Source organism: Sturnira hondurensis, unplaced genomic scaffold, assembly GCF_014824575.4.
Source record: "Sturnira hondurensis isolate 20B ecotype Veracruz unplaced genomic scaffold, ASM1482457v3 Scaffold0007187, whole genome shotgun sequence".
Lineage (NCBI taxonomy): Eukaryota > Metazoa > Chordata > Mammalia > Chiroptera > Phyllostomidae > Sturnira > Sturnira hondurensis.
Window position 1 is genome coordinate 433,373 of NW_028079818.1, and position 24,940 is coordinate 458,312.

General features: G+C 38.9%; 1 protein-coding gene and 1 long non-coding RNA gene across 6 annotated transcripts in view; one reads left to right on the top strand and one right to left on the bottom strand.

The window, feature by feature from the left end:
• LOC118990514 (uncharacterized) overlaps positions 1 to 17,367 on the bottom strand; it is a 32,846-nt gene extending 15,479 nt beyond the window's left edge. For 2 of the 5 annotated variants that reach the window (XR_005067248.1, XR_005067246.1), the window contains exons 1-6: positions 17,185 to 17,367; positions 11,990 to 12,123; positions 10,859 to 10,942; positions 7,882 to 8,017; positions 7,427 to 7,567; positions 3,254 to 3,357 (exon numbers count right to left, since the gene is read on the bottom strand). This is a non-coding gene — a long non-coding RNA (uncharacterized LOC118990514). Of the gene's footprint in view, positions 1 to 3,253; positions 3,358 to 7,426; positions 7,568 to 7,881; positions 8,018 to 10,858; positions 10,943 to 11,989; positions 12,124 to 12,175; positions 12,257 to 17,184 lie in introns of all 5 variants that reach the window. The other 3 variants (XR_005067247.1, XR_005067249.1, XR_005067250.1) reach the window with 3 other exon arrangements.
• A 5,216-nt stretch (positions 17,368 to 22,583) lies between these two features.
• Positions 22,584 to 23,102, top strand: LOC118990518 (cellular nucleic acid-binding protein-like). The gene has a single exon (XM_037051114.1). The coding sequence runs from the start codon at positions 22,584 to 22,586 to the stop codon at positions 23,100 to 23,102; it is 519 nt and encodes a 172-aa protein (XP_036907009.1).
• Positions 23,103 to 24,940: the final 1,838 nt, after the last annotated feature.

Consider the following 24,940-nt stretch of genomic DNA (forward strand, 5'->3'; position numbering starts at 1 on the left):
GAAAGTATTCATTGATAGGTTTTGTTGTTTTCCACATGATACAAACAAAGAGTAATTTTATCAGTATTGTCTGCTAACAGAATGCAATGTTTATGTGGAATTCTAGCAAGGATATGCTTATCTGCACAGCAGGCTACCTCAGCACCTGATGTACCTGCACCTGAATTAACATTCTGCAAGTGATGGGATTTTCAGTTGTAACTCTAATTCTTATGATTTCTCTTTCTTTGGTGTAGAAAAAAGCATAACCTGATAGAAACTGTCTAACATAAACATCACGAAGGAGAGTGGGGTAATAATATTATGAAAGGTGAGAAAAAAGATAAACAAATGGTGAATGGCTGTGTGGAATAGAAATAAATGCTAGTCCATGCTAAGTGGTCATCTCTAAAAGTTAGAGGGACCTACACATCCCTTGCACCATCTGTCTTGCACAACTAATTCTCCCTTTGAGAATGAACTCTTTACATGTGCACCTATGGTCTGAAAGAATACACCGACGAGGATCCCACAAGGAGGCAGTAAGTCCCAACAACTTAGAATTCACCTGCCACATTCTAGTGCTTTGAGTATAGTGAAGTAATTAAGATCTCTGAAGTATGACCCTGGCTGGTGTGGCTTAGTGGATTGAATGCTGGCCAGCGAACCAAAGGGTCACTGGCTCAATTTCTAGTTGGGGCACATACCTGGGTTGCCAGTTTGGTCCCTGGTTGGGGGCATGTGAGAGGCAACTGATTGATGTTTCTCTCCTTGCCTTTCTCCCTCTCTTCCCCTCACTTTAAAAATTAAAAAAAATTTTTTTCAAAGATCTCTGAAGTATGGCATATATAGCACCACCCCTGGCTCCCTTTGTTATGTGAGTGACATAACTTCTCTGGTCCTCAGTTTTATTATCTATAAAGTACAAACAATTTTACTTCTCAGAGTTACTGTTAAGTTAAAATGAGGTAACAAATATGTGTAAAGCACTCACCTAGAACATAAAAGGCACTTCTAAGTGATAAGTGCTACTATTAATGTGACTTTAAAAAGGAAATTTTCAAAAGTTGTGTGTGGCTGCTAGATGACTAACCTAAGGAGAAAGATAAGGAAAAAATTCAACAGATCTGCTGTCACAAAAGGAGGATGGATAACAAGTATAGCAAAGTCCTAGGAAAAAAAAACTGGGTTCAGTGAGCAAAAGCCACATTTATACAACCCATTTTGCCCCATACAGAGAAAGAGACAAGAGGACTTTTTGTAAACAGCATGCTAACACTCATATCTGTATACGTGAGCATTATCATTTTAAAATACATTGTGCTGTGCCTTGGCTGGTGTAGCTCAGTGGATTGAGCACAGGCCTGTGAACCAGAGGATCGAAGTTCGATTCCCAGTCAGGGCACATGCCTGGGTTGCAGGCTGGTTCCCTGCAGGCCAACTCCCAGCAGGGGATCCACAAAAGGCAACCATACATTGATGTTTCTCTCCCTCTCTCCTTCCCCTCTAAAGATACATAAATAAATAAAATCTTTAAAAAAAATAAAAATAAAATACATTGTGCTGGAGGACAGGGAATACAAGGATTACCTTTGTATCAACTCCCTTTGTATTCCAGGCTTCTCCTTAGGTAAAAGCCAATTTTTCTATCATTTGAGTTCCCTCTGTGGGCTAATCTACCTAATTCCATCAGTAGGAATTAGCCAAGTACTCCAGAGTCTATAACAAGAACATTATGCTCAGAAGATACTATCTCAAGACCATTCTCATGAGAAAAAGTGAACTTTATTACTTCCATGAAAAATGGCATGGAGTGATCTGGCCTTCAGGTATTAACTCTGGATGGAGGCACTATGAGCTTAAGATAGGAGTGGGTGGCCTCTGTTCCCAAGAAGGGCCATTTTATAGATGCTGCCTACTTTAATGATGGGACATTTCAGTACTCTCTGAGGCCTATTAGGGGTTAAAAGGAGGTTCCCTGAGGAGCCAGAAAAAGAATACTAGTTGTTGGAAACCGCCCTGCCTGGTTTCGGACACCATAACCCCCTCATGGCTAAGGCTGAGTGAGTGACCTTTGGACCATAAGCCACTAAGGAGACAAAGCTTATCTCCCTGGCAGGAGCGACACTTCTGCTCCTTTTTCCATAACTGGCCCCCAATGCTTGGTTAGTTAGCCAATGACAGGTAAGATTCCCCAAGGGAGAAATGACCTAAGACAGGCATGATCATGTGGAAGCCCCAGGGAAGGACTTGGGGGACATAGCCTGAGTTCTCATTTGGTTTGCAAGAAGTCTCCTAATCTCTTGGCTGCCTTACACCCCCTGCCTGACTTAAGCCTGAAACAATGCCAGTGGTGGGTGCCGCCCTGTGCTGAAAGGGTGGGTTCCCTAGGGTGATCAAATCTAAGAAAGAATATGTAAAATCCTGCTTTGTTTAGAATGCTCTCAATTAAATGATAAGGGTCCAAGCGAGAAGTGAGTTTGTTCCTCAAAGTTTTATGGCTCTTCAGCTATCTGATCCTGACTCAAAATAGACCCTCAGAGTTCTTTGTATGTTTGATTCTCACTGCCTGATAGTGATTAATGAGCTTTACCTGTATTCTTGTGCAAAACAAACCCAATAACAGCCTGTCAAGGCAAGGGTCAGGACACTCTCTCCCTTAAGAGAGTGGCTAGGCCTCTCCTAGGCACTCCCCACTTGAGGGAGTAGCTGTGCTGTCCCTTTTCCTCCACAGGACTCAGTAGTCTGTGTGAATGTCTTGTTTCTCATCCATAACGCCACGGACACTACGGAGCGGTGTCTGCAACAGCTAGTTCAATTGGTTTAACAGGAGTGTAATTCAGAAGACCCTGCTGCCTCTGAAATTACTAAGCCAAAGTACCATATACATGGCTGCCACTGAAACCATCAGCCTCTTGCTATGAGCTGACTTTTAACAAAATATATGCAGCTCCATAGTCTGATAAAGAAAAACTCTCAATAAGCCTGCTTTGAAAAAAGAAACCCTCTCTTCAAGGGAAGTGTAATTAGTGTTATGCTGACATTATTTGTGACATGCAGCTTATGCCTCCTAGTTTAGTGGGAACCATTTCAGTTTTTCTGGTACTCAGCAGGGGTGATCACAAACTTGAAAAGAATATAATCTACTCCAGTTATTTTGAGAAAAATGTATTGTAAATTGCAGGCTTTAAAAGTGTTGGGCCCCAGAAGTGATATTTTTAAGAGCCTCCCTAACAGAATTCAGGGCAAAGTCAGGCTTTCTTCTCCTAGTTACCTCAATCACTGAGAGGACCCCCTCTCCCGCTGCATGTTCATTTACATGGAAGATCTGGTGAATTCTCTGAAAATGCTTTTCAAAGATATCCTTTACAATTTAGCCTAGTGAAGGGTTACAAAAAGAAAAAAGATTACTTTGATCATCTATGACCATCCTATACTCAGTGCTGGTAGTAAAATGGAAAATGGAGAAACTAGGAGAAAATTTCATTTACTATTGCAACAACAAAAATAAAGTACCTAGGAATAAATTTAAACAAGGAGGTAAAAAACCTGTACTCAGAAAACTACAGAACACTGAAGAAATAAATCATGGAAGACACATATAAATGGAAGCATATATACCCTCTTCTTGGATTGGCATAATTAACATCATTAAAATGTCCATACTACCCAAAGAATCTATAGATTCAACTCAGTCCCTATTAAAGTACCAATGGCATATTCACTAATCTAGAACATATACTCCAAAAATTTATATGGAACCATAAATGACCCTGAATAGCATCAGCAATCTTGAGAAAGAAGAACAAATGTGGAGGGATCACAATACTTGACCTCAAACTGTATTACAAGTCCACTGTAATCCAAACAGCCTGGTACTGTCATAAGAACAGACACATAGATTAATGGAATAGAATAGAGAACCCAGAAATAAATCCATGTCTCTATGGTCAATTAATACTTGACAAAGGGAGCAGAAGCATAAAATGGAGTAAATATAGCCTCTTCAATAAATGTTCTGGGGCCTCCGCCAAGATGGAGGCATAGGTGGAAACACTGTGCCTTCTCCCACAACCAAGTTTGAATACAACAAAAGTTTGGAGAACAAAGACACAGCAAAAAAACAGAAAATTGAATTATACGGAAGTCCAACAACCACTAACCATTCAATGGGGACGGTAAGAAGGGCAGAGCCAGCAGCGGAGCAGGGTCGGGCAGGAAAGATCCCCCAACCCAGGCACGCAGGCAGTGTGGACCCAGTCGGGGTCGGGGCAGACTGACCGCGGTCGCACAAGATAAGGGGACAGTCACCTATAAAGGAGTACCCATCAGACTGTCAGCGGATTTCTCAAAAGAGACCTTACAGGCAAGAAGGGTCTGGAAAGAAGTATTCCAAGTCATGAAATCCAAAGACCTACAGCCAAGATTGCTTTATCCAGCAAAACTTTCATTTAGAATGGAAGGACAGATAAAGTGCTTCTCAGATAAGGTCAAGTTCAAGGAGTTCATCATCACCAACCCCTTATTATATGAAATGCTAAAGGGACTTTTCTAAGAAAAAGAAGATGAAAAATGTTAACAGTGAAAGGACAGCAAACTCACAGTTATTAACAACCACACCTAAAACAAAAGCAAACCAAGAGGACAGCTAGATCAGGAGTGGAACCATAGAAATGAAGAACACATGGAGGGTTAGCAACAGGGGAGTGGGAGGAGGAGAAGGGGGGAGAAGGCACAGAAAATAGCATAGATGGTAGGTAGAAAATAGATAGGGGGGAGGGCGAGAATAGTGGGGGAAATATAGAATCTAAAGAACTTGAGACAGGTGGTTATAAACTAAGGGGGAGAGTGGTGGGGGAGGGAGTGTGCGGGTAGAGGTGAATGAAGGGGGGGAATAGAACAACTGCAATAAAGGTGCAATAGAACAACTGCAACTGGTATAATCAATAAAATGTATTAATAAATAAATAAATAAATAAATAAATAAATGTTCTGGGGAGCACTGGACTGGTACATGTCAAAAAAAAAAAAAGAAAGAAAGAAACTGGACCACCAACTTACACCACACACCAGAATAAACTGAAAATGGATAAAAGACTTATATATAAGTGTCATGCCATAAAAGTCCTAGAGGAAAACATAGGCAATAAAATTTCAGATATCCCACATAGCAATATTTTTGTCAACGTATCTCCTACAGCAAGGAAAATAAATGCAAAAAAAAAAACCCTACCAAATGGGACTGCATCAAACTAAAAAGGTTCTGCATGGCTAAAGAAACCATCACCAAAATGAAAAGGAGCCCTGGCTGGAGTGGCTCAGTGGACTGAGTGCTGGCCTGTGAACCAAAGGATTGCTTGCTGGTTTGATTCCCAGTCAGGGCACATGCCTGGGTTATGAGCCAGGTCCCCAGTCGGGGGTGCACGAGAGGCAACCACACACTGATGTTTCTCTCCCTTTGTTTCTCCCTCCCTTCCCCTCTCAAGAAATAAATAAATAAATAGATAAATAAATAATAAATAAAAAAAAACAAAATGAAAAGGGAGCCAACTCTATGGAAGAACACATTTGCCAATGATTCATCAGACAAGGTTTTAATCTCCAAAATATATAAAGAACTCATACAACTGAATACCAGGAAGACAAAAAATCTAAGTAAGAAATGGGCAAAGGACCTGAATAGACACTTCTCTAAGGAGGACATACAGGCAGCATACAGACATATGAAAAGATATTCATCACTAGCCATCAGATATAAATTAAAACCACAATGAGCTATCACCTCACACCTATCAGAATGGCTGTCATTTAATAAAATCAACAAACAAGTGCTGGTGAGGATGTGGAGAAAAGGGAACCCTAGCACAGTGTTGGTGGGAATGTAAACTAGTGCAGCCACTGTGGAAAACAATATTGATTTTCCTCAAAAAATTAAAAATGATTATACCCTATGAATCCCAAAACACCAGTTCAGAAGAACCTATGCACCCCAAAGTTCATAGCAGCACAATTTACAATAGGAAAGTGCTGGAAACAGACTAAGTGACCACCAGTACATGAGTGGATCAAAAAGAGTGGTACATTTACACAATGGAGTACTATGCAGCAGAAAGAAAGAACTCCTCCCTTTTACAACAGCATAGATGGAACTAGAGAGCATTATGCTAACTGAAATAAGCTATTTGGTGAAAGATGAATACCATATGATCTCACTTACAAGAGGAATCTAATAAAGTAAACTAATGACCAAAACAGAACCAGAGACATAGAAGCATGAAACAGACTGACAGCAGCCAGATGAGAGCAGGGGAGGGGTATAATGGTGGAAAAAAGGGGAAGGGATTAGTCAAAGAACATGTATGAACAACCCATGGACATGGACTGTGAGAATAGTGGGTATGCTGGGCAGAGGAGGTTAAAGGGAGAAAAACCAGGACAAGTGTAATAGAGTAACAATAAAAAGGGGGGCAATGGGGAGTGGGGGGAAATGCAAGGTGTTACATAGCCTACCCCAACTATTTTTTTATTTAATTATTGTTCAAGTACAGTTTTCTTTTACTCCCATCCCAGCCCACCCCCCAGTACTATTTTTAATGCAACTTTCACACCAGAATGAAAAAATCTCTCCTAACAGTTATAATATGTTATGCATTTACTTGTTATTTATTTCTTTGTCTACTCTCACAAGAATGAAAGTTCCATGATGGTAGAAATTTGTTAATATCTAGAACAATCTCTGACACTTAGTAAGCACTTAATAACTGTTTGCTGAAGGAGGGGGCAAGTGTTATATTACAATCATCTCTTCTCTACCAGTACCTGGACAATCCCGCCCAGACCACCAACTTACCAAAGGCTTCCCAACTGCCTCAGAAGAACATCCAAAGCAATGGTGATTCACTGTGGCTTGCTAGAACTCACTGAACAGAAAGCCTCAGTATTAGTGACAGGTAGGCTTTAGTGTTGCTCTTGACCAATGACAAGTTCTGGCTGCCTAGGAATCCGCATTTTTAACAAACACCCCAGGGGATTTTATGCACAATAAAGCTTTATACCATGGAAATTTCCTTCATCAGAGGAGCACAATTTCAGAGGCTATTATAAAAATCTTTTAGTGTGGAATAAAAACGTTTCTGTCTCACATGGCCTTCCTGGACTTAGATGAAGTCTAGCGGAAGTACAGTACTGGTTTAGATTCAAATCCCTTTTCTACACCAAGTAGCTATAATGTTGGGAAAGATATCCAATTCTCCTATATGTAAAAAATGGGAGAATGAGAACAGGAGAGATTAGGCTGATTACTGTCAGGCGTAATTTGAATATTTTAAGACCTTTTTTCATATAATAGAAAAATGCCAGGTGTTTAAACACCTAGTGGTTATTAAGACTACCTTTCCTGCCCTTTCCAACTAAGTTGGCAAGCCCGCCAAAGCCACTGACCACTTACCAAGACTTCAGAATGGTTTGACAACCACATGCAAGATGCTGATTTGAGTCTCTCCTAATTCTCTAGTGATCTCACTGGGGCAGGCAGGGTTCAATATACTTCTTTACCAGTGGCATGGGTTTTGACTGCATTTATTGGTACCTGTAAGATTGGGAGAAGGAAGAAGAAAACATGTAAGACAGTTAAGGTTTGAAACCTTATTTTAATTTTACTTCTACTACATTAGTCAAGTCATCCAACCCACACCACGAACCTCAGATTTCACCTGTGCTAAGCATTATTATTGGCATCACAAGTATGTTCTTTATCTGACAAAGGTTGCTACACTGTGTACAATTATTTAATAAGGATTTTGTCTCCATTTTAAAAAAGATAAAACTTTCATAACTTGGGTACAGAGTCACCAAGGAACTGTATAAAAGTGTTAGAATGCAATTGTGAACTCTGATGGTGACCTTTTTAGCTGCCTACAAGTCCTTTCCTCTTTAGATCTCAATATTCTTGTATTTGAATGCAGGTATACTTGATTTCTTAGAGGTCCTTCTATGTATGTCAGGTAATTATGACCTTTTGTTCATGAATAAAAGAGCCCTGTAAAAATGAATGAAACTTCCATGTAATAATCAGATGGCATTCGGTTCACACTGATGAAAAAAGGTAATAAAACCCCCGGCTCTGTACCAATGCCTGTTATCTACAATCTCAACTCCCGCTAGGACTCACCTTACCCATATATGGAAAGGAATTGAACGTATCTTTCCCCCTATTAGCTGCCTGCATTACAAAATGAATCACAGACAAGGAGCTATACAGGCCCTTGGCTAGTCCTTTTTCTCCAAGACTCAAACACTAGGAGGAATACTGCTCTGAGACATGAGAGTTAACACAGGATAAGTCAAAGACAACCCCAAAGGGTGCTTCTTTCTAAAGAAGCACCTACTATTGCCTCTAGGTTTCCCAGTTCCTAGCTGCTTAGCATAAATACCAACCCAGGATTCTGGCAATTCAGCAATAGCCAAAAGCCCAGGCTATTAATTATTATCATTAGATGCTGGCAGCATCAGCTAGTACATCTAGGTTTCCTGTACTCAGTGTGAGGCAGGCAACCCTCAAATCCTAGAAAAAAATTTCTCAGGGCTTATTTTTAACTATTTTACCCACCACCAGCAAAAAAAGTATGTTCTTTTGTTTACTCATGATCAGGAGACCCCAGCAAAAAGCTCTCCCAGTACAGATCTGTGCTGCCAAAAATGTGTGTGAGTGTGTGTGTATGTGGGGGGAGGGGCAGGTTATCAGGGACAGGAGCCTTGATGGATTTGAGCCATCTCTTTTTTTATTAAAGATTTTATTTATTTTATTTTTAGAGAGAGGGGAAGGGAAGGAAAGGAAAGAGGGCGAGAAACGTCAATGTGTGGTTACCTCTCGCACGCCCCCTACTGGGGACCTGGCCCACAACCCAGGTATGTACCCCAACTGGGAATTGAACCTGTGACCCTTTGCTTTGCAGGCCCACACTCAATCCACTGAGATATACAAGTCAGGCAAGCCATCTCCTCATTGGATAAAGTAAAGCAGCCATTACTAGAGCAAGATCTGCATGCCCACAAGCATCTGCTGCGATTAGCAATTAAAGAAATGTGTAGAGGGTCTAACTGGGAAATAAATGGTAAGTGTAAACTCTGATATGTGAAAATGCCTACACTAAGAACCAAGAATAGAGTAGTTGATACTTAGTACATTCCTCTCAAGACAGAAATCTTATTTCCACCACTCCCTTCTAGACTACCTAGCTCTTTTCCAAACTAAATTGCCCCAGTTTCTAGCCCCCTCACCACTCCATTTATTCCACTTTTATTCAGGTCAACAAAGTTGAAAATGAAAATAATTTCAATGTTTGCCTAATTTTGCAAGTCATAAAAGCACATTTTGGTTCACAGGCCAGCCAGCACTCAATACACTGAGCCATAAAGGCACCTTTTTAAAAAAATTCCAGAAATACATTAAAAGAGAGAAAGTAAAAATCCCAGAATCCCAGAAAGTGTAACACTTAGGACATTTTCTCCTAATTACTTTCATGTGCATATACAAATATGAATTTTTTCCACAAAACTTAGATGAAACCATACTGCTGTTCTGTAGCCTTTTTTCAATTAATATACTGTCTATGTCTTTGCTCATGTGATATGTTTTAAATGTAGTAATGTATTTTATGAATGTAAGCATTTATTACTAGGAGGACTACAAAGATGAGTAAAATATGTCTTTTGCCCTTGAGCTTAAATGAAGGGATATAGAAACAAAAAGGTAACATTCACCATTATTATAAAGATAAATAACATTTCAGTTTGTGGTGCTTCCTAATTAACTGTACAGTTACTTTTAATAGAAAAGGTCCAAAAGAATATTATTACATAATAGTTTAAATTAAAAACCTATTTGCTGCCATGGCTGGTGTGGCTCAGTGGAGTGAGTGCCAGCCTGCAAACCAAGGGTCACCGGTTCGAATCCCAGTTAGGGCACATGCCTAGGTTGTGGGCCAGGTCCCTGGTGAGGGGCATGCAAGAGGCAACCACACATGATGTTTCTCTCCCTCCTTCTCCCTCCTTTCTTCTTTCTGAAAATAAATAAATAAAATCTTTTTTAAAAATGCATTTGCTAAAAGTCCAAGGAGCTGTGCTAATGCTGAGTATCACCTCAGTTGGCATTTGATGTGAATTCATTGTAAAGAACCACATGGAAGCCACTCAGAAAACCACCTGCTCCATAAGCCAATGAAGTGAATGAAGTATAGGGCAGTACATTGTTGGAAAGATTCATTGACACTGTACCAGTTCTTCCATCTTTTCTTCTCCTATTATTTCCAGACAACAACAATGAGCTGCAACCATTATCTCTCAGAAACAAAATGGTTTCTGACTGTGGGACTCTCATTTCCAAGCAGATCTGCTTATACATAATTATGTTACAGTGTCATAATTATGTTACAGTGGCATTTCCATGCCAACTTGGAAAATACAGATAAAAATCAAAAGGAACTATTTTTTCAGCACCACGATGGGTCAGATACAGATAAGATCCAAGTGGATGACAAAACAACTATTTCAAAAACAGACAACAAAGATGAGTGAGTATGCAACAATGCAAATGTAGCAAAATGTTATTATGTCATCTAGGTGGTCGGTATGTGGGTTTTAACTGTATGATTATCTCAAAATATTTGTATGCATGTTTGAAATTTTGCATATTGAAAGGCTGGGAGAAATTGAGTAAGCAGCTTCAAAAATAATGCTATAAGGCCTTTCCCTCCATTTTACTTCTAGAATAAGACTATCTGATATTTTCTCCATTTTGTTTTTCAGATCTAACTTTCTTGCATTGGACTTGGAGCTCTCCAACTTTTTAATGAAGTGAAATAAATCACAATATATTCACAGGCAGGTTACTAAGACAATGTGTAGTAAGTTAGGGAGGGCTAGAGGGGAGAACCCCAAACTCTTGGAAGTCCAGGCTCACTACCTGTGTAAGTATGAATAAGTGATTATTTCAGAAACCCTATTTATTCATTTAAAAATTAACATTCAGATTCTCTAAATATTTGCCTCATCCTACTTTTCTGTATTATCATATTAACTCCTTATTTTCTACAATATATTCTCATTGCAAAGAGCTGTTTAAGAAGGAGAGTAAGGGATAAAGCACCAAGGCATGTGCTTCAAGTTAGGGTATAACAAAAGGGATTTCCATAGTTGAGCCTTAAAACTTGAAGTACACAGTACAACCCTGACCATACAACCCTGACTGACCATACAACCCTGGGGTGAGGCCTTACAATCTCCTACTTTGAAGTGTTTACTAGCTGGACCCTCTGTAAAATAAGAAAAAGACTTGTCATAGCAATAATGAGTGAGGTAGATAAATGAGTTTCTTTCTTTCTTTTTTTTTTTTTATAAATGAGTTTCTAAGATGCTAAAAATATCATGGTGAATGGAGAGGGGAATGAAACCATCACTGTAGAGTGGTTATCAAAAACAAGGTAGGCAATCTTTTTCTGCAAAGGGCCAGGCCTCATGGGACAGCATGTCTGATGTAGCTATTCAACTCTGCTGTTGTTAACCAATGAGGCCACAGACAAAATATCAACAAATGAGCATGGTTGTGTTCCAATAGAATTTTATTGCAAAACCAAGCAGCCCATGGGCTGTATTTACCCACCCCTGATCTAGAATGTGGAGCCCCACCTAGGAACACCATTTGGAAGATGACTTGAGGAGAAGTGAAAAGGGGATGAACCTACAACTAGGAACCATTTAGCAAACACTGGGCAGTGAGGATGAGGCTCCCAATCTGCCAGCTATCACTCAAATCCCACCAAGGAAGAGACTGTCAGCAGTAACAACAGTAGCAACATATGTAAATGCCAAGGTCTAAATTCCAACCATAAGAATAGCTTTATCTCAGGAGAAACTCTTGAGAATATATATACATAACTACAAAGAAATAGCGAGTTTCTGTCCATATGCATTTTGAAAAATGAGTTGGCAATGCAGAGCTTGTGGAGATCACCTTAGTGGGCACACAATAAATGTTTGTTGATGAGTTATTTATTTATTCATCCAATGAACATTTCTGAGGCCTACTAATATGCCAGGCTGGGTTTTGGAGATGAAGACACTATTGCCCCTCAAGGACCTCACAGTCTGCTAATGTAGGAAGGGGAAGAGGAAAATACACAAACAATTACAATACAACCTGGTAAGTGCTGTAACAGTTGTATTACAATGGCCAATAGAAAATTTCTTTCCAGGGGGTGCTGCTCCACGCTGCTGCTGGCTATAACATAAGGGAGAAGGGAGGAACAAATTGTAGAAATCAAAGATTATATGCTTTTAGGCTACTTCAAAAATCCAGGTTCTTCCTAACTGCTGATTATAGATGAATTTGGGAACTAGACACTGGCATGATGTAATAAGGGACTCCCATACTTAAGATGGGAACAGACTTCAGTGCTTCCACTACAATACAAGCTTTACTTTATTGTTCCATCTCGTTTTGCTTAATATACATCTGCCAACCACCTTACCACACACTTAAGCCTGATTCAACATCTGTAAGTAACAAAATGCTGAAAATGGGAGTTTACAACCTGCTGGATTAACCCAGTGTAAGTGGATAGTAAAAAAGCAGTAACAGCTTGCCTGGTACATTTAAATCCAATAATCTCTTCACTGAAAAAAAAATTTTTTTTAATTAGAATGTTATTAAGAATAAAAGAGATAGTAAAATACAGCATATGGCATGGGAATAATAATTTTAAAAGTTACTTAATAAATATAATTAAACAGATTCCCAATAAAGTCATTACACTGGTCTTGCCTGCACTGTTCCATTCTGCCAATTGTCACCTCACACTGGCAATGCTTTCTTGGGTGTTGCAGTTTGTTCCTGTTAGCAGTTTATATTGCCAAAGACCTTAGTGTTATCTATAAAAGTGGATACTACACTACACCCATATCTTCCCCCATATCACTCATAAACATTCAAAATAAGATCAGTTCCTGAATGGATGGGGAAGACAGCACTACTGTTTTGTGTCTTGTGTAATTTTGTTTTTATTAGGGACAAAATATTGCCATATCTTCCCCCCGCCATAGCCAGGGAGTGGGGTAGGCTGGGATGGGGGTAAAAGGCAGAAAACTGTACTTGAACAACAATTAAAATAAAAATTTAAAAAATGGCTATCTACTTAAATAACAGACAAATGTTACCTCAGTTGGCTACCAAGAATCTGACATGTATTCCACTCAGCAGTTGTCTTTGGAATCACAAATCTTTCTCCAGACTCAATTATACCCAGGAGCATATGTGCAACAAATGACATTTGTCATTTGCAACAAATGAGAAGGGGTAATAGATCCTTATACAGAGCACATAATATAGAGCTTTTACAAACAGATAACATTCAGACTCAAATTGAATAGTTCACAAAAGGAAATGAGCTAATAATTAACACTTGTGAGTCCAGCCTCACCAATAACTAATAAGAGAAATGTATTATAAAATATACACACCATTCTTATACATATAAATTAGCAAAGAAATTTTCTTAAGTACCTAAATTACTGAGTACAAAAAGTGGATGTAATTTTTTGGAACACTACTATGGCAAATCCTTATAATGTTCAAACATTTTGATGAATAATTCTAAATCTCAAACTATATTCTATAAATAACTTGAAATAGATAAACAAAAACTAAATGAAAAGACATTCATTACATAATTCAAAGTTCTGAAACTCTTGAAATACTTCCATACAATAAAATATAAAACCATTAAATGACAATTATGAAGAATGTTTAATATGAAGAAATGAATGTTATAATGTTAAACACAAAATACAATATAAATAGTACAAATATATGAGCAACTGTAAAAAATGAAGAGAGAATGAAAAGAAGTGAATACATTTGTTAACACTTGTTATCTCTGGGTAATGAAATTATGGATTTTTCCCCATACTTAATGGTTACTCTCAGAGAGCTGTAATGAATATTTACCAATAATGAATATTTACCAAGTTTCTAGATTGAGTGAATTATTTAAACATAAATGGAAGAAAAGTCACGAAAGACAGAGAAATTTAACTTCATGATTTAAAGGCAGCAAGTAACCTATTGTATATATTTATAACATTACAGAAATCTGAGTAAATAGCCTTTGTTTACAGAATACATTCAAATAGATAATAACAACAAATGCTAAACTAAAACTCCTACATAAAAATCAGACATGAGCTACCATCACATGAAAGAAAATGAAACTGTTAAGAAATATATACAGGGAAAAAGAATACAAACTCATTAATAAGAGAAATGCAAAACTAAAATAATACTGTTTTTACCCATAAAATATTTAAAAAAAAAAAACAAATACTACTCAATGTTTGTGTGAGTGAGTAAAAATTGGTACAATCTTTTGTGGAAGAAATGTGGCAATACATGCTGAGTGCTAAAAATGTCCACACCCTTTGATGTAGTAATTCCACTTTGGTATCTGTCCTAACCAAATAATAAAAGAAATGCAGGTTATTTTCAGTCTTTTAGTATATGAAAAGAAGCAACAACCTTTTCTTTATTATTAGACATTTGTATTAACATGCCAAAATATTAATAATGGGGTAAGAAAAATCTCTACTGCAGCAAATCACTGGTTGTCTCAAAGCATTAGACCAGCTGTCAAATCAGACAAAACAAGAAGGGTGTGTCTAGCCTGCCACAGTCGGCCATTTTAAACCTTCTGCGACCAAAAAATCACAGATGACAAGGGTAGATAAGAATGGGCACCCCACCAGGCTCCAAATCAACAATTCTTTCCTTTATGTAAAGCCTTGGACAAATTACTTAATCCATGTCACTCAAATCTGTCATTTATAAAAGATGGACAATGGTGCTGCAACTTCCTAAGATCATTGAGAGTACTACTTGAGTTAAGGAATGTGTGAAAGCCCACAGACCAGTAATCTGACATAGTCTAAGTGCTATAGAAATTTAAGTGTAATTATAGATAGGGAAATGGGACCAGAGAAGGAAAAGGAAAAGCATGAGATCACAGCTAGGATCATTGGAAAAACCTGTCTCCTCAATTTTGAATCCTGCACCTTTTCTACTACATATCTAAGTGCATCTTTTATTTTATTTTTTAAATTTTATTGATTTATCTTTAGAAGGGAAGGGAAGGAGAGAGGGAGAGAAATATCAATGTATGGTTGCTTCTTGTGTGCCCCGTGCTGGGAACTGGCCCCTGCTAGGAACTGGCCTGCAGTCCAGGCATGTGCCCTGACTGGGAATCGAACTGTGATCATTCAGTTCCCAGGCCTGCGCTCAATCCACTGAGCTACACCAGCCAGGGCTCTAAATGCATTTTTTAGCAATTAACAATAGGTCCTCAATGACAGCCTTCCGAGAGATATGATGGTACAGCTGACTTAAAAAACAAACAAACAAACAAACATCCCCCCAGATGAAACCATGCTCAAAGTTCTACAGAAAAAAAGGATTTGGAGAAAAGGGTGTGAGCCCAGGTCACCCTCATATCCCTGTTACCATTTGCCCAAGTCCTAGGTTTAAAGCAAAGTGCAAGAAGCATTTGAAGCACAGCCAAAATCCTCACCCCAAGAGCATCAAAGGGTACATAATCGGGCTGCTGACAACATAACAGTAGATTCTCACTGTACTGCAACTACTGTATTCTATTACTTTGAACACAGTAAAAGTGCCCAGAGACAAGTACAGCAGCCCAAGATTTGCAAGGCCGACAGAAAGCACCTCCATATGGGTACTGCCTGCAAGTGGCTGGTCTCCTGAAAATACTCTGGTTTTCCTCATTTCCTACACACACAGACAGCTGCTGCAACCCTCTAGAGTCATCACTGCCTCCTCATTTTTAAACCCACACTATTAATAGGCCAGTGACAGGCTAACATTCTGGGTTAATTTTTGGTGGAGTAGCCACAGCCCAGGGGAACTCTCTTCATTCAACTATAAATGTACATCTGCTTCTCTGAAAGTCCTGCTGCCCCATGATGGCCAAAGATAACTTACTTCCCAGCTCGCCGTTTTGCACTTTTAAAAAAAAAGATTTTATTTATTTGTCTTTAGAGAGGAAGAGAAGGAAAGAAGGAGAGAAATATCAATGCATGGTTGCCTCTCGTGAGTTCCCTGCTGGGAACTGGCCTGCAACCCAGGCATGTGCCCTGACTGGGAATCGAACCGCAATTGTGTGGTTCGCAGGCCCGCGTTCATTCCACTGAGCTACACCAACCAGCCAGGGCTGCACTCTTAATTACACGAACGCAGCACGCCTCCCATCCCTCATTTGTTCAGAAATATGCTTGCACGCCTCTCTGTTACCGTTAAAGGCAACTGTCCATGTTCTCTCACGTAGGCATGCACACCCTCACGCTCCCTCCAAAAAGTGACTGCCAACTACTACCAACTTTGCTTTCTTAAACACGCCTTTGACTCTCTGCTGCTCTAAGTCTTGTGTATGCGTCCCCTCTCTTGTCAGCCCTCCTCAAATATCCCAGTCTGCTGCCGCACCTCCTCGAGCCTGTCAAATACATGCGCAACATCCCCAGCTTTTCATATTCACCTTCCCACCTCCGCTTTATACTGTGTATACATATATGCCTATATACATATGCCTGATGATTATCTGGATGTGTTTCTCGCCACGGTTGTACTTCAGAGCTCAAGGAGAGCCATTCTTCCCTAATGGGAATAGGTGAGTTAAACTAGGGAAGTGGAATGAGGAAAAGACGGCGTTCCAGGTGACTTGAGCATATGACACATCTAAAATGGAATCCGCCAAGATCCCAAGGGAGAGGCTAGAATACTCTCGGACTGCGAAATAAGACCCACCACCCTCAACACAGGCAAAGAAAGCTCTCATAATCAGATGAGCTTAGTCCTAAAGCCCAGTCCTTTAAATACATCTGCTACATATGAGGAACTCCAAGATTTTTAAACAGAGAACGTTACGAAAAACACCGATGCTCAGGTGCCTCGATCCTGGTTAGAGGAAAGGAGTCTGTATTCCTTTCACAATGGTAAGTACATGCTCAATACCCTTTTGTAGTCTAAGGCCCATACTGTCTCCAATTTGTTCCCTCTCATGAACAGGGAGAACACATAAAATTAAAGATCTCCCTGACCCGAGTTCCCTCCGCCCTCCACGTTCTTCCCTCCCGTTGATCCTTTACCTAGTGGCTGAATCGAATCGTAGAATGAATTTTTGGTACCGGCCATCCCAAGACGGGGAAGAAAGAGCAGCGTTCAGACTTCGCAGCACCAGAGTGGCAGCAGCAGGCCAAGGTGGTAGCGGACTGCAGGCAGAGACCAGCCGCAGATCCCCCGACCGCACCGCTGCTGGCAGAAAACCGCCACCTCTGCAGAATCGCTGCGGTGTGCTTCCTGCGCATGCGCCGAGCACGCCCTCTTCTCCCCCCCCCCCCCCAAACGGCTCTTCCAGGTTAACCTTCAGGCCTCCTTTGCCTCTTCCTCAGTGCCCAGGTCCCTAGCCCATCCTGCTTCTTTCACCTTTCCTCCTTTTGGTCACACTGATCAGCACCAACATTTCTCCTTTAGCCCATCCTTCCTTCATAAGTTCCTCTCCCGTTCTTCTTAGCCCACTGTTTCATTGCCCAGTCTCCTTGTTGGCTACTATTATTCGTTGATATCCTTACTGCCTTACCCTTCCATTCTTGGTTTTCCCTGTCAGTCCGCAGGCCAACGGGACCTCTTATTGCTCTCTTGAGTGCTTGCTGTTGCAAACTGTAAAATAAATAAATAAATAAAAAGATATTATATCATAATCTTTCCCAAAGCAGCTCTCAACTGGGCCTCACTGGCTAGTGTCAGGCAAAGAGAACTCTTTTTTATTTTTTAAAATTGTTGTCCAAATACAGTTGTCTCCATTTCCCCTTCACCACGCCCCCCCCCCCCAACACACACAGCCATCCCCACCTCTATCCTACCCATCTTTGGCTTTGTCCATGTGTCCTTTATACATGTTCCTTGATGACCCTCTCCCCAATCCCTCCAATACCCACTCTCATCCCCCCTCTGGTTACTTTCAGTTTGTTCTTAATTTCAATGCCTCTGGTTATATTTAAGCAAAGAGAACTCTTGATGATGAACCCATGAAAAAGATCCACAGACAGGACGCCAAAATACCCCTTGCACAAAACAAAAAAGGCAACAGTTCAATCAATTTGGAGCAGGTAGCAATATGCAATACCTTTTTCTTTCTCTTCATAACCCTGATATTGTCTGGACATTGAAATTACTCTTCAGTGTCCTTCACTGCTAGATACAAGGCTTATTCCTGTCTTTGAGAAATTCACATAGTAATTTTAAGAGGAGTGACATCACTTATTCAACAGGATGTTGAATTCCTCTTTGGATGTGAGAAGGAGAGAATACAAGGTAATATTTGGTTCTCTTTATGATGCTTTATTTTGGTAGCTAGTTCTTCTTCCTTTCTAAGAAAGCCAGTTTGCAAATGTCAAAAGCTGAGACCCACAAATCAATAAATCTGGAGACCCATAGTATATGTACATAGTCATCTTCTGTAATGAACTTGTTAATAATGTCAGATTAGCATTATTCAGAAAAATAATGGAAGCCCATGTTTTTCAGATAATGTGCACAAAAAATTATACAACAATGTAAAAATTCAGAAAGAAAAAAGAGATAAATAGAAATGCCTGACATTATAGTGGTACAAAGAACATCTCTCCTAAATTAAAAGAATAATTTATTAAAAGGAGAGGACATTTACCCAGAATACAACACCATTATAACAAATGCTTTTACTTTGTGTTATTTTTTGTTATAATGGTTTTATTGAGATATAATTCATATGTCATACAATTCACCAAATTCAAATGTGAAATGCAGTGGATTTTAGAATACTCACAGAGTTGTACAACCATCACCACAATTTTAGAATTTTTCACTACCTCAAAAAGAAACCTGATGTCCATCAGCATATCTTTGTGTTACTTCAATTTTTAAAAAACTATTTATTTATTTATTTTTAGAGAGAGGGGAAGGGAAGGAGAAAGAGTGGAAGAGAAACATCAGTGTGTGGTTGCCTCTCATGTGTCCCCTACTGGGGACTTGGCCTGCAACCCAGGCATGTACCCTGACTAGGAATTGAACTGGTGACCCTTTGCCTCACAGGCCCGGGCTCAATCCACTGAGCTACATCAGCCAGGTGTGTTACTTCAATTTTTGTTTAAATATGCAATGGTTCTCACTAGGAGAACCCCAAATCTTATTTGTTCCTCAGTATCCATGGAGAATTGGTTCCAGGATCCCTATGGATACAAAAATCCATGGATGCTCAAATCATCTATGTAAAGTGACATAGATTGATACATACAGTTAATCCTATGCATCTGCGGACTCCTAATTGTGGATCAAAAACAGTATAGGGCCCTACCTGGTGTGGCTCAGTAGATGGAGTGCTGGCCTGAGAACCAAAGGGTTGCTGGTTTGATTCCCAGTTAGGGCACGTGACTGGGTTGCAGGCCAGGTCCCTGGTAGGGGGCGTGTGAGAGGCAACCACATATTGATGTTTCACTCCTCTCTTTCTTCTTTGCTTCCCTTCTGTAAAAATAAATGAATTGTTCTGGCTGATGTAGCTCAGCAGATCAAGTGCTGGCCTGTGAATCAAAGAGTCATTATTTCGATTCCCAGTCAGGGCACATGCCTGGGTTGTGGGCCAGGTCCCCAGTAGGGAGAGCATGAGAAGTGACCATACATTGATGTTTCTCTCCCCCTTTTTCTCCTTCCCTTCCTCTTTCTCTAAAAATAAATAAGTAAAATCTTTTTAAAAATAAATAAATAAAATGAAAATAAATAAATAAAATCTTTAAGAAATACATTATTAAAGGAATACTCCTCAAATTGATCCACACTATACAGGATCTGGCAGAAGTAACTCCTGCTTCAGTGTGATTGGTAGGGTAATAATACAGCTGTAATAATTTATAGTTTTAATTTGAACATTTCACCTAAAAGGCATATGGTATGCTTGAGTGTGATATTGTTTTATTACAGAATTACATGCTTATGATTTTGTAATAAAAGATTTTATAATAAAAAGGGGGCATTATTTGTGCTGGATCCTGTATATCAAAATCTCAGTTGCCTTTGTTGCAGAAATTGACATACTGACACTAAAATTCATGTGGAAATGCAAGGGCCTCAGGATAGTCAGAACAATCTCGGAAAAGAAGAGCAAAGTTGGAGACCTCACTCTTTCTAATTTCAAAAGAAAATATGAAGTTACAGTAGCAAAGACTGGTAGTGGTATAAGGATAGCCATATAGATCTATGAAATAGAATTGAGATAAGTATATGAGAAACTAATAGATGAAGAATAAATAAACTAATAAATGAAGTTAGTTACTAACTAACTTCAGTCAGTTAACAGTAACTAACTTCAGGAGACAAAAAGCTATTCAGGTAATGAAAAGTGATAAAAGTATTCATGGCTTAGACATGAATACCATTTACATAGCTATAGCTATGTAAATGTTGGATATTGACCTAACCAATATTAGGAGAAAGGTAAAAGGGTAGGTGGGGGTGTACTGGAGAACTTAAATTATGAAAATGCTTGAGGTGGACCAAAACATTTTGTAGGTGATAGAGGGCTAAATGGTCATTCTGTGTGTTTCAAATTGAGTTACAATGATTTAGTGAACTGAGAAATCAAGTTAATGGGTCACTGCCAGCATTTTTTACAACAGGAATAGGGACATCAAAATGCATTGTACACATTAAGCAGAAGTATTTTTTCTTAAACTCATTTGAGTTTATATATATGTATACACATACACATATATAGAGAGGCAGATGTAAAATACATGCTTTCATGTCTCAATTAAACCTGCTTGAGCCCTGGCTGGTGTGGCTCAGTGGATTGAGCACTGGCCTGCAAACCAAAAAGGTTGCCAGTTCAATTCCCATTCAGGGCACATGCCTGGGTTGCAAGCCAAGTCCCCAGCTGGGGACGTGTGAGAGCAACCTATGGCTGTATCGCTCACACACTGATGTTTCTCTCCTTCTCTTCCTGTCCCTCTCTCTAAAAATAAATAAATAAATAAATTTTTAAAAAGCTGCTTGAAAAAACAATGCTTTATATGTTATAGCCATGTATTACTTGAATAAAAATATAAACCTAAAACAAGATTCAAACATAATAATTAATAATGTTATTTTAATAAGCATATATCAAAATTTGAACCACAGAGAGAATTTTTGCCATCTGATATTATTTGTGAAGCATCATTTAATTGTTTAGAAATAAAACTCATTTCAGCACTCTATGGGTGGCAACTACTCATATTCTTTGGCTTTAAACTTTAATTTTTGAAAACATTTTTCTTTGTGGTTGCATTTATGAAACCAGTTCCACATACCAATCAAGCAATATTGAAAATAAAAATCAACTACTATATGCATTATTCTTATGTCTGCATTTTACCAAATATTTTTGTACTGGCTGTCTGAATAAACTTTATATGCAAATCATATAGTTAACTAATAACTTAAATAAAGATATTTATTGTTAACTTTTAAAATTACACAACCTGAAAACATTTCAAAAATTGTAAAATACAGAGAAGGAAAATAAGGAGGAAAAATGTCATATTCAATCATATAAGTCTCAAATAGCTTGTCTTGATTTTTCAGTATCTAGTATTCCATTTATTTATCTATACAAATGAACAACATGCCCACAAACCTTCATGAGGTTTATATAAGATATAAACAATTGGGAAAATAGAGATGAAATATGTCCAATATGTAAATTATGCTTTTGTAATTTACTTCCCAAGTAACAGTGTATTCTTTATACTGAATATTTTAATTGTATTGTTTTATAACTTAAATGGTGGTGATTATGTTGAAAACTAAAATTACTGCAATAAAATATGGGCTAACTTATGAGTAAATCTTCTTCCAGTGGCATTTTTACAGATTTTTTCTTATGTACCTCATATTTTTATGGACATTTGTATTTTATTTTATTTTTTCATAAATAACTTTGATTTGGATATCTTGAGTATGTCAGCTATCTCTGGCTATTGGCTTCCAGGGGTTAGTGTATTTTTATTTTTCAAAACAAAAAATAGGTTATTTTGTTATAATTTGTTTCTTTTTTTACTGGATTTGATACATCTCACACATATTTTTCCTATGTCCATAGCACATACATTAAAACTGGTCATCTACTAAGTAGACCACAAAGAAGGTCTAAGTCTTAATTATATAATAAATCCTACAGGGCACGTTTTCTGAACAGGGAAGGAACTGAACTCAAACTTAATGACCTAAGGTTTTATTTTTATAAAGTGGAAAACACCACTCCCGTTCTTTTGGCTTCAAGGATAGGTAGAAAATCAGGAAGGAACGGCAGCTGGAACGCGGTGACGCATGAATGGCACTGTACGCAAACCTAGTGTGACGTCCTGGAGGTTCCTAGAGAAAAACAGCTACTCCTTTCTAAGCCACACCGAGGAGAGCTGCGGCCGGGCCTCTGGGGCAGTGGCGCATTGGCTCACTAGAAGATCTCGCTGCAGCCATGAGCGGTAAGGAATACTTCAGCTCTGGACGCTCTGGCTCCTGGGCCCGGGGATGCCATAGAGGAGGACAACAAGCTCAAGGTCGCAGAGCTACAGGCCACGGCAGAGGTTCTCAGTGCAGTTCCACCACCCTATCTGACTTCTGTTACCGCTGCGGTGAGTCTGGTCATCATGCTAAGGACTGTGACCTTCGCGAGGACATTTGTTACAAATGTGGGAAAAGTGGTCACATCGCCAAAGACTGTGTCAAGCCTAAGCACATGAAAGAACTGTGCTGTTACACTTGTGGCAGATCAGGCCATCTTGCTCGTGACTGTGACCGTCCAGAAGAGCAAAAGTGCTACAATTGTGGTGAACATGGCCACATTCAGAAAGACTGCCCACAAATCAAGTGCTACCGCTGTGGCAAGAACGGCCATGTGGCGAACAACTGCACCGAGACAAAGGAGGTCAAGTGCTACCGCTGCGGGGAGTATGGTCATTTAGCCGCGGAATGCCCCACTGAAGCTACCGCTTAACTTTTTTCCTTCGTGCCCCACCTTTTGCTCATGGATAATTGTATTATTCTCTCTAAAACATCTTCACTGACTGAAGGTTGATAGGCAGAGGTTACTCCCAGGTTAGTTGGCTTTAATTATCATGTTAAAGGAGGAAAGGGCTAGAAAAAAATATCTCACTTATAGATGTCTTTATAATCAATGTGTTTCTGTACCACTAGCAAATCTGCTTGTTAAACAGTCATTCTGAGCCCAAGGCAATTTCTAGGTTCTTTGGAGTATTTTTATTTAAGCTCCAATTAAGACCTAAAGTGTTCCAGCTACTGGAAGAGTTAAGGATACATCAGTAAATAAATCAGAGCAAGTTTGAGAACCCAGGCCTAGAATCCACTAACAAATGAAATATGTACTGTGTCAGATGAAGATAAATTGCTACAGAGAAAAAGAACACCAAGTAAAAGGATAGAGACTGTGTATGTTGGTGGGGTGGTGGGGCACACATGATTGTTTTAGATACACATGGTACCCTGAGGAGGTGACTTTCCCTCAGAGATTCATTGCATAAATAAAGCTGATGCTAGAAATGACTATGGCCTTGACAAAGTAACTTTATTATGTGTTGATTACTTTGAATCATTTGACTTCATTAGCTTTTAAATCACGTTAAAAGACACCTTTATCTGACCCTGCATAGAGTGTATAGTTTAATGAAAATAAACCAGAAAAAATATGTATGATGTGTTTAAAGGGCTTAAAGAGAGCAATGAGAAAAAAAACAGCTAAACAAACAAACAAAAACACCTTAGCAGCAAATTCTGAGCGTAAAGATATTGATGGCAAAGTTTGAACTTACATGGTTTTCAAAATCTAAGAACATAAGTATAAACATTAAGATTAAACATAGATTGGGTCTTTGGTAATTTCAAAAATATACATTTTTCACAGATATAACAATTATATTTATATTTAGGAGATTCTGAAAAATGTGTTCTCACAAATATGAAAATGTTCAGTTTTAGATGCTGAAATCCATTTTTAAGAATTGTATCTGAAAGACAACTAAAGTTCTATAAAACAGGCAAGGCACTTTTAAATTGTAACTAAAACCTGGATTGGGGGGAGGTAACTATTGTGTCAAGAGAAAAATTGAAGTTGTAATGAAAAAATGGTTTAGAAAATAACAATGATGACAATCAAACTTTGAATGTAATAGAATTTATAGCAGAAAAATAGTGTAGAGGGTAAAATTTTGGCCCATAAACTCAAATGGTGCAAGAACTGTAACTAAAGTCATATTCTTTTATGAACCTTCATAACAGTTGATATGTAACCCTTTGTTCCCACCCAGGAGACCCCTTCAACTCAGCTAAGTTTTGACTTCTATGACCCTCCTGGGCTTCTAGAAATTGATTCTGTCCCTCTCTGTGTTATTTCAACAGGATAATCTCAGGCATACTGCCAGCTCCTCAGTGGGACAATCTTAGTCCAATCTGAGAAGATACAGTATGAAATACCTATATCACACTAAGGCAAATAAATTCTTGAGTCTCATTGTGATGCTGCACTTTGTTTAGGAAAATAGAAACACAAGACCCTGCTTTTTTTTTTTTGAGACCCTGCTTTTGAATCTCCCCAAGCCATCTGGAGTTTCATTTCCCTTGTCCTTAGAAGTTTGGCCCAGAGTTGGAAGGGGAAGAGGCTATGTCCCTTTACTGAGGACACACTCAGCACTTAAGTGCTCTTTACATTACCTCTTATATTTAGTTTGACCTATACATTGTTTAACAATATTCATGAATTAGATGCCAACAATTAACAATTGGAACATTTCCCATAGAAAATCTTTTGTCCCTCTCTCT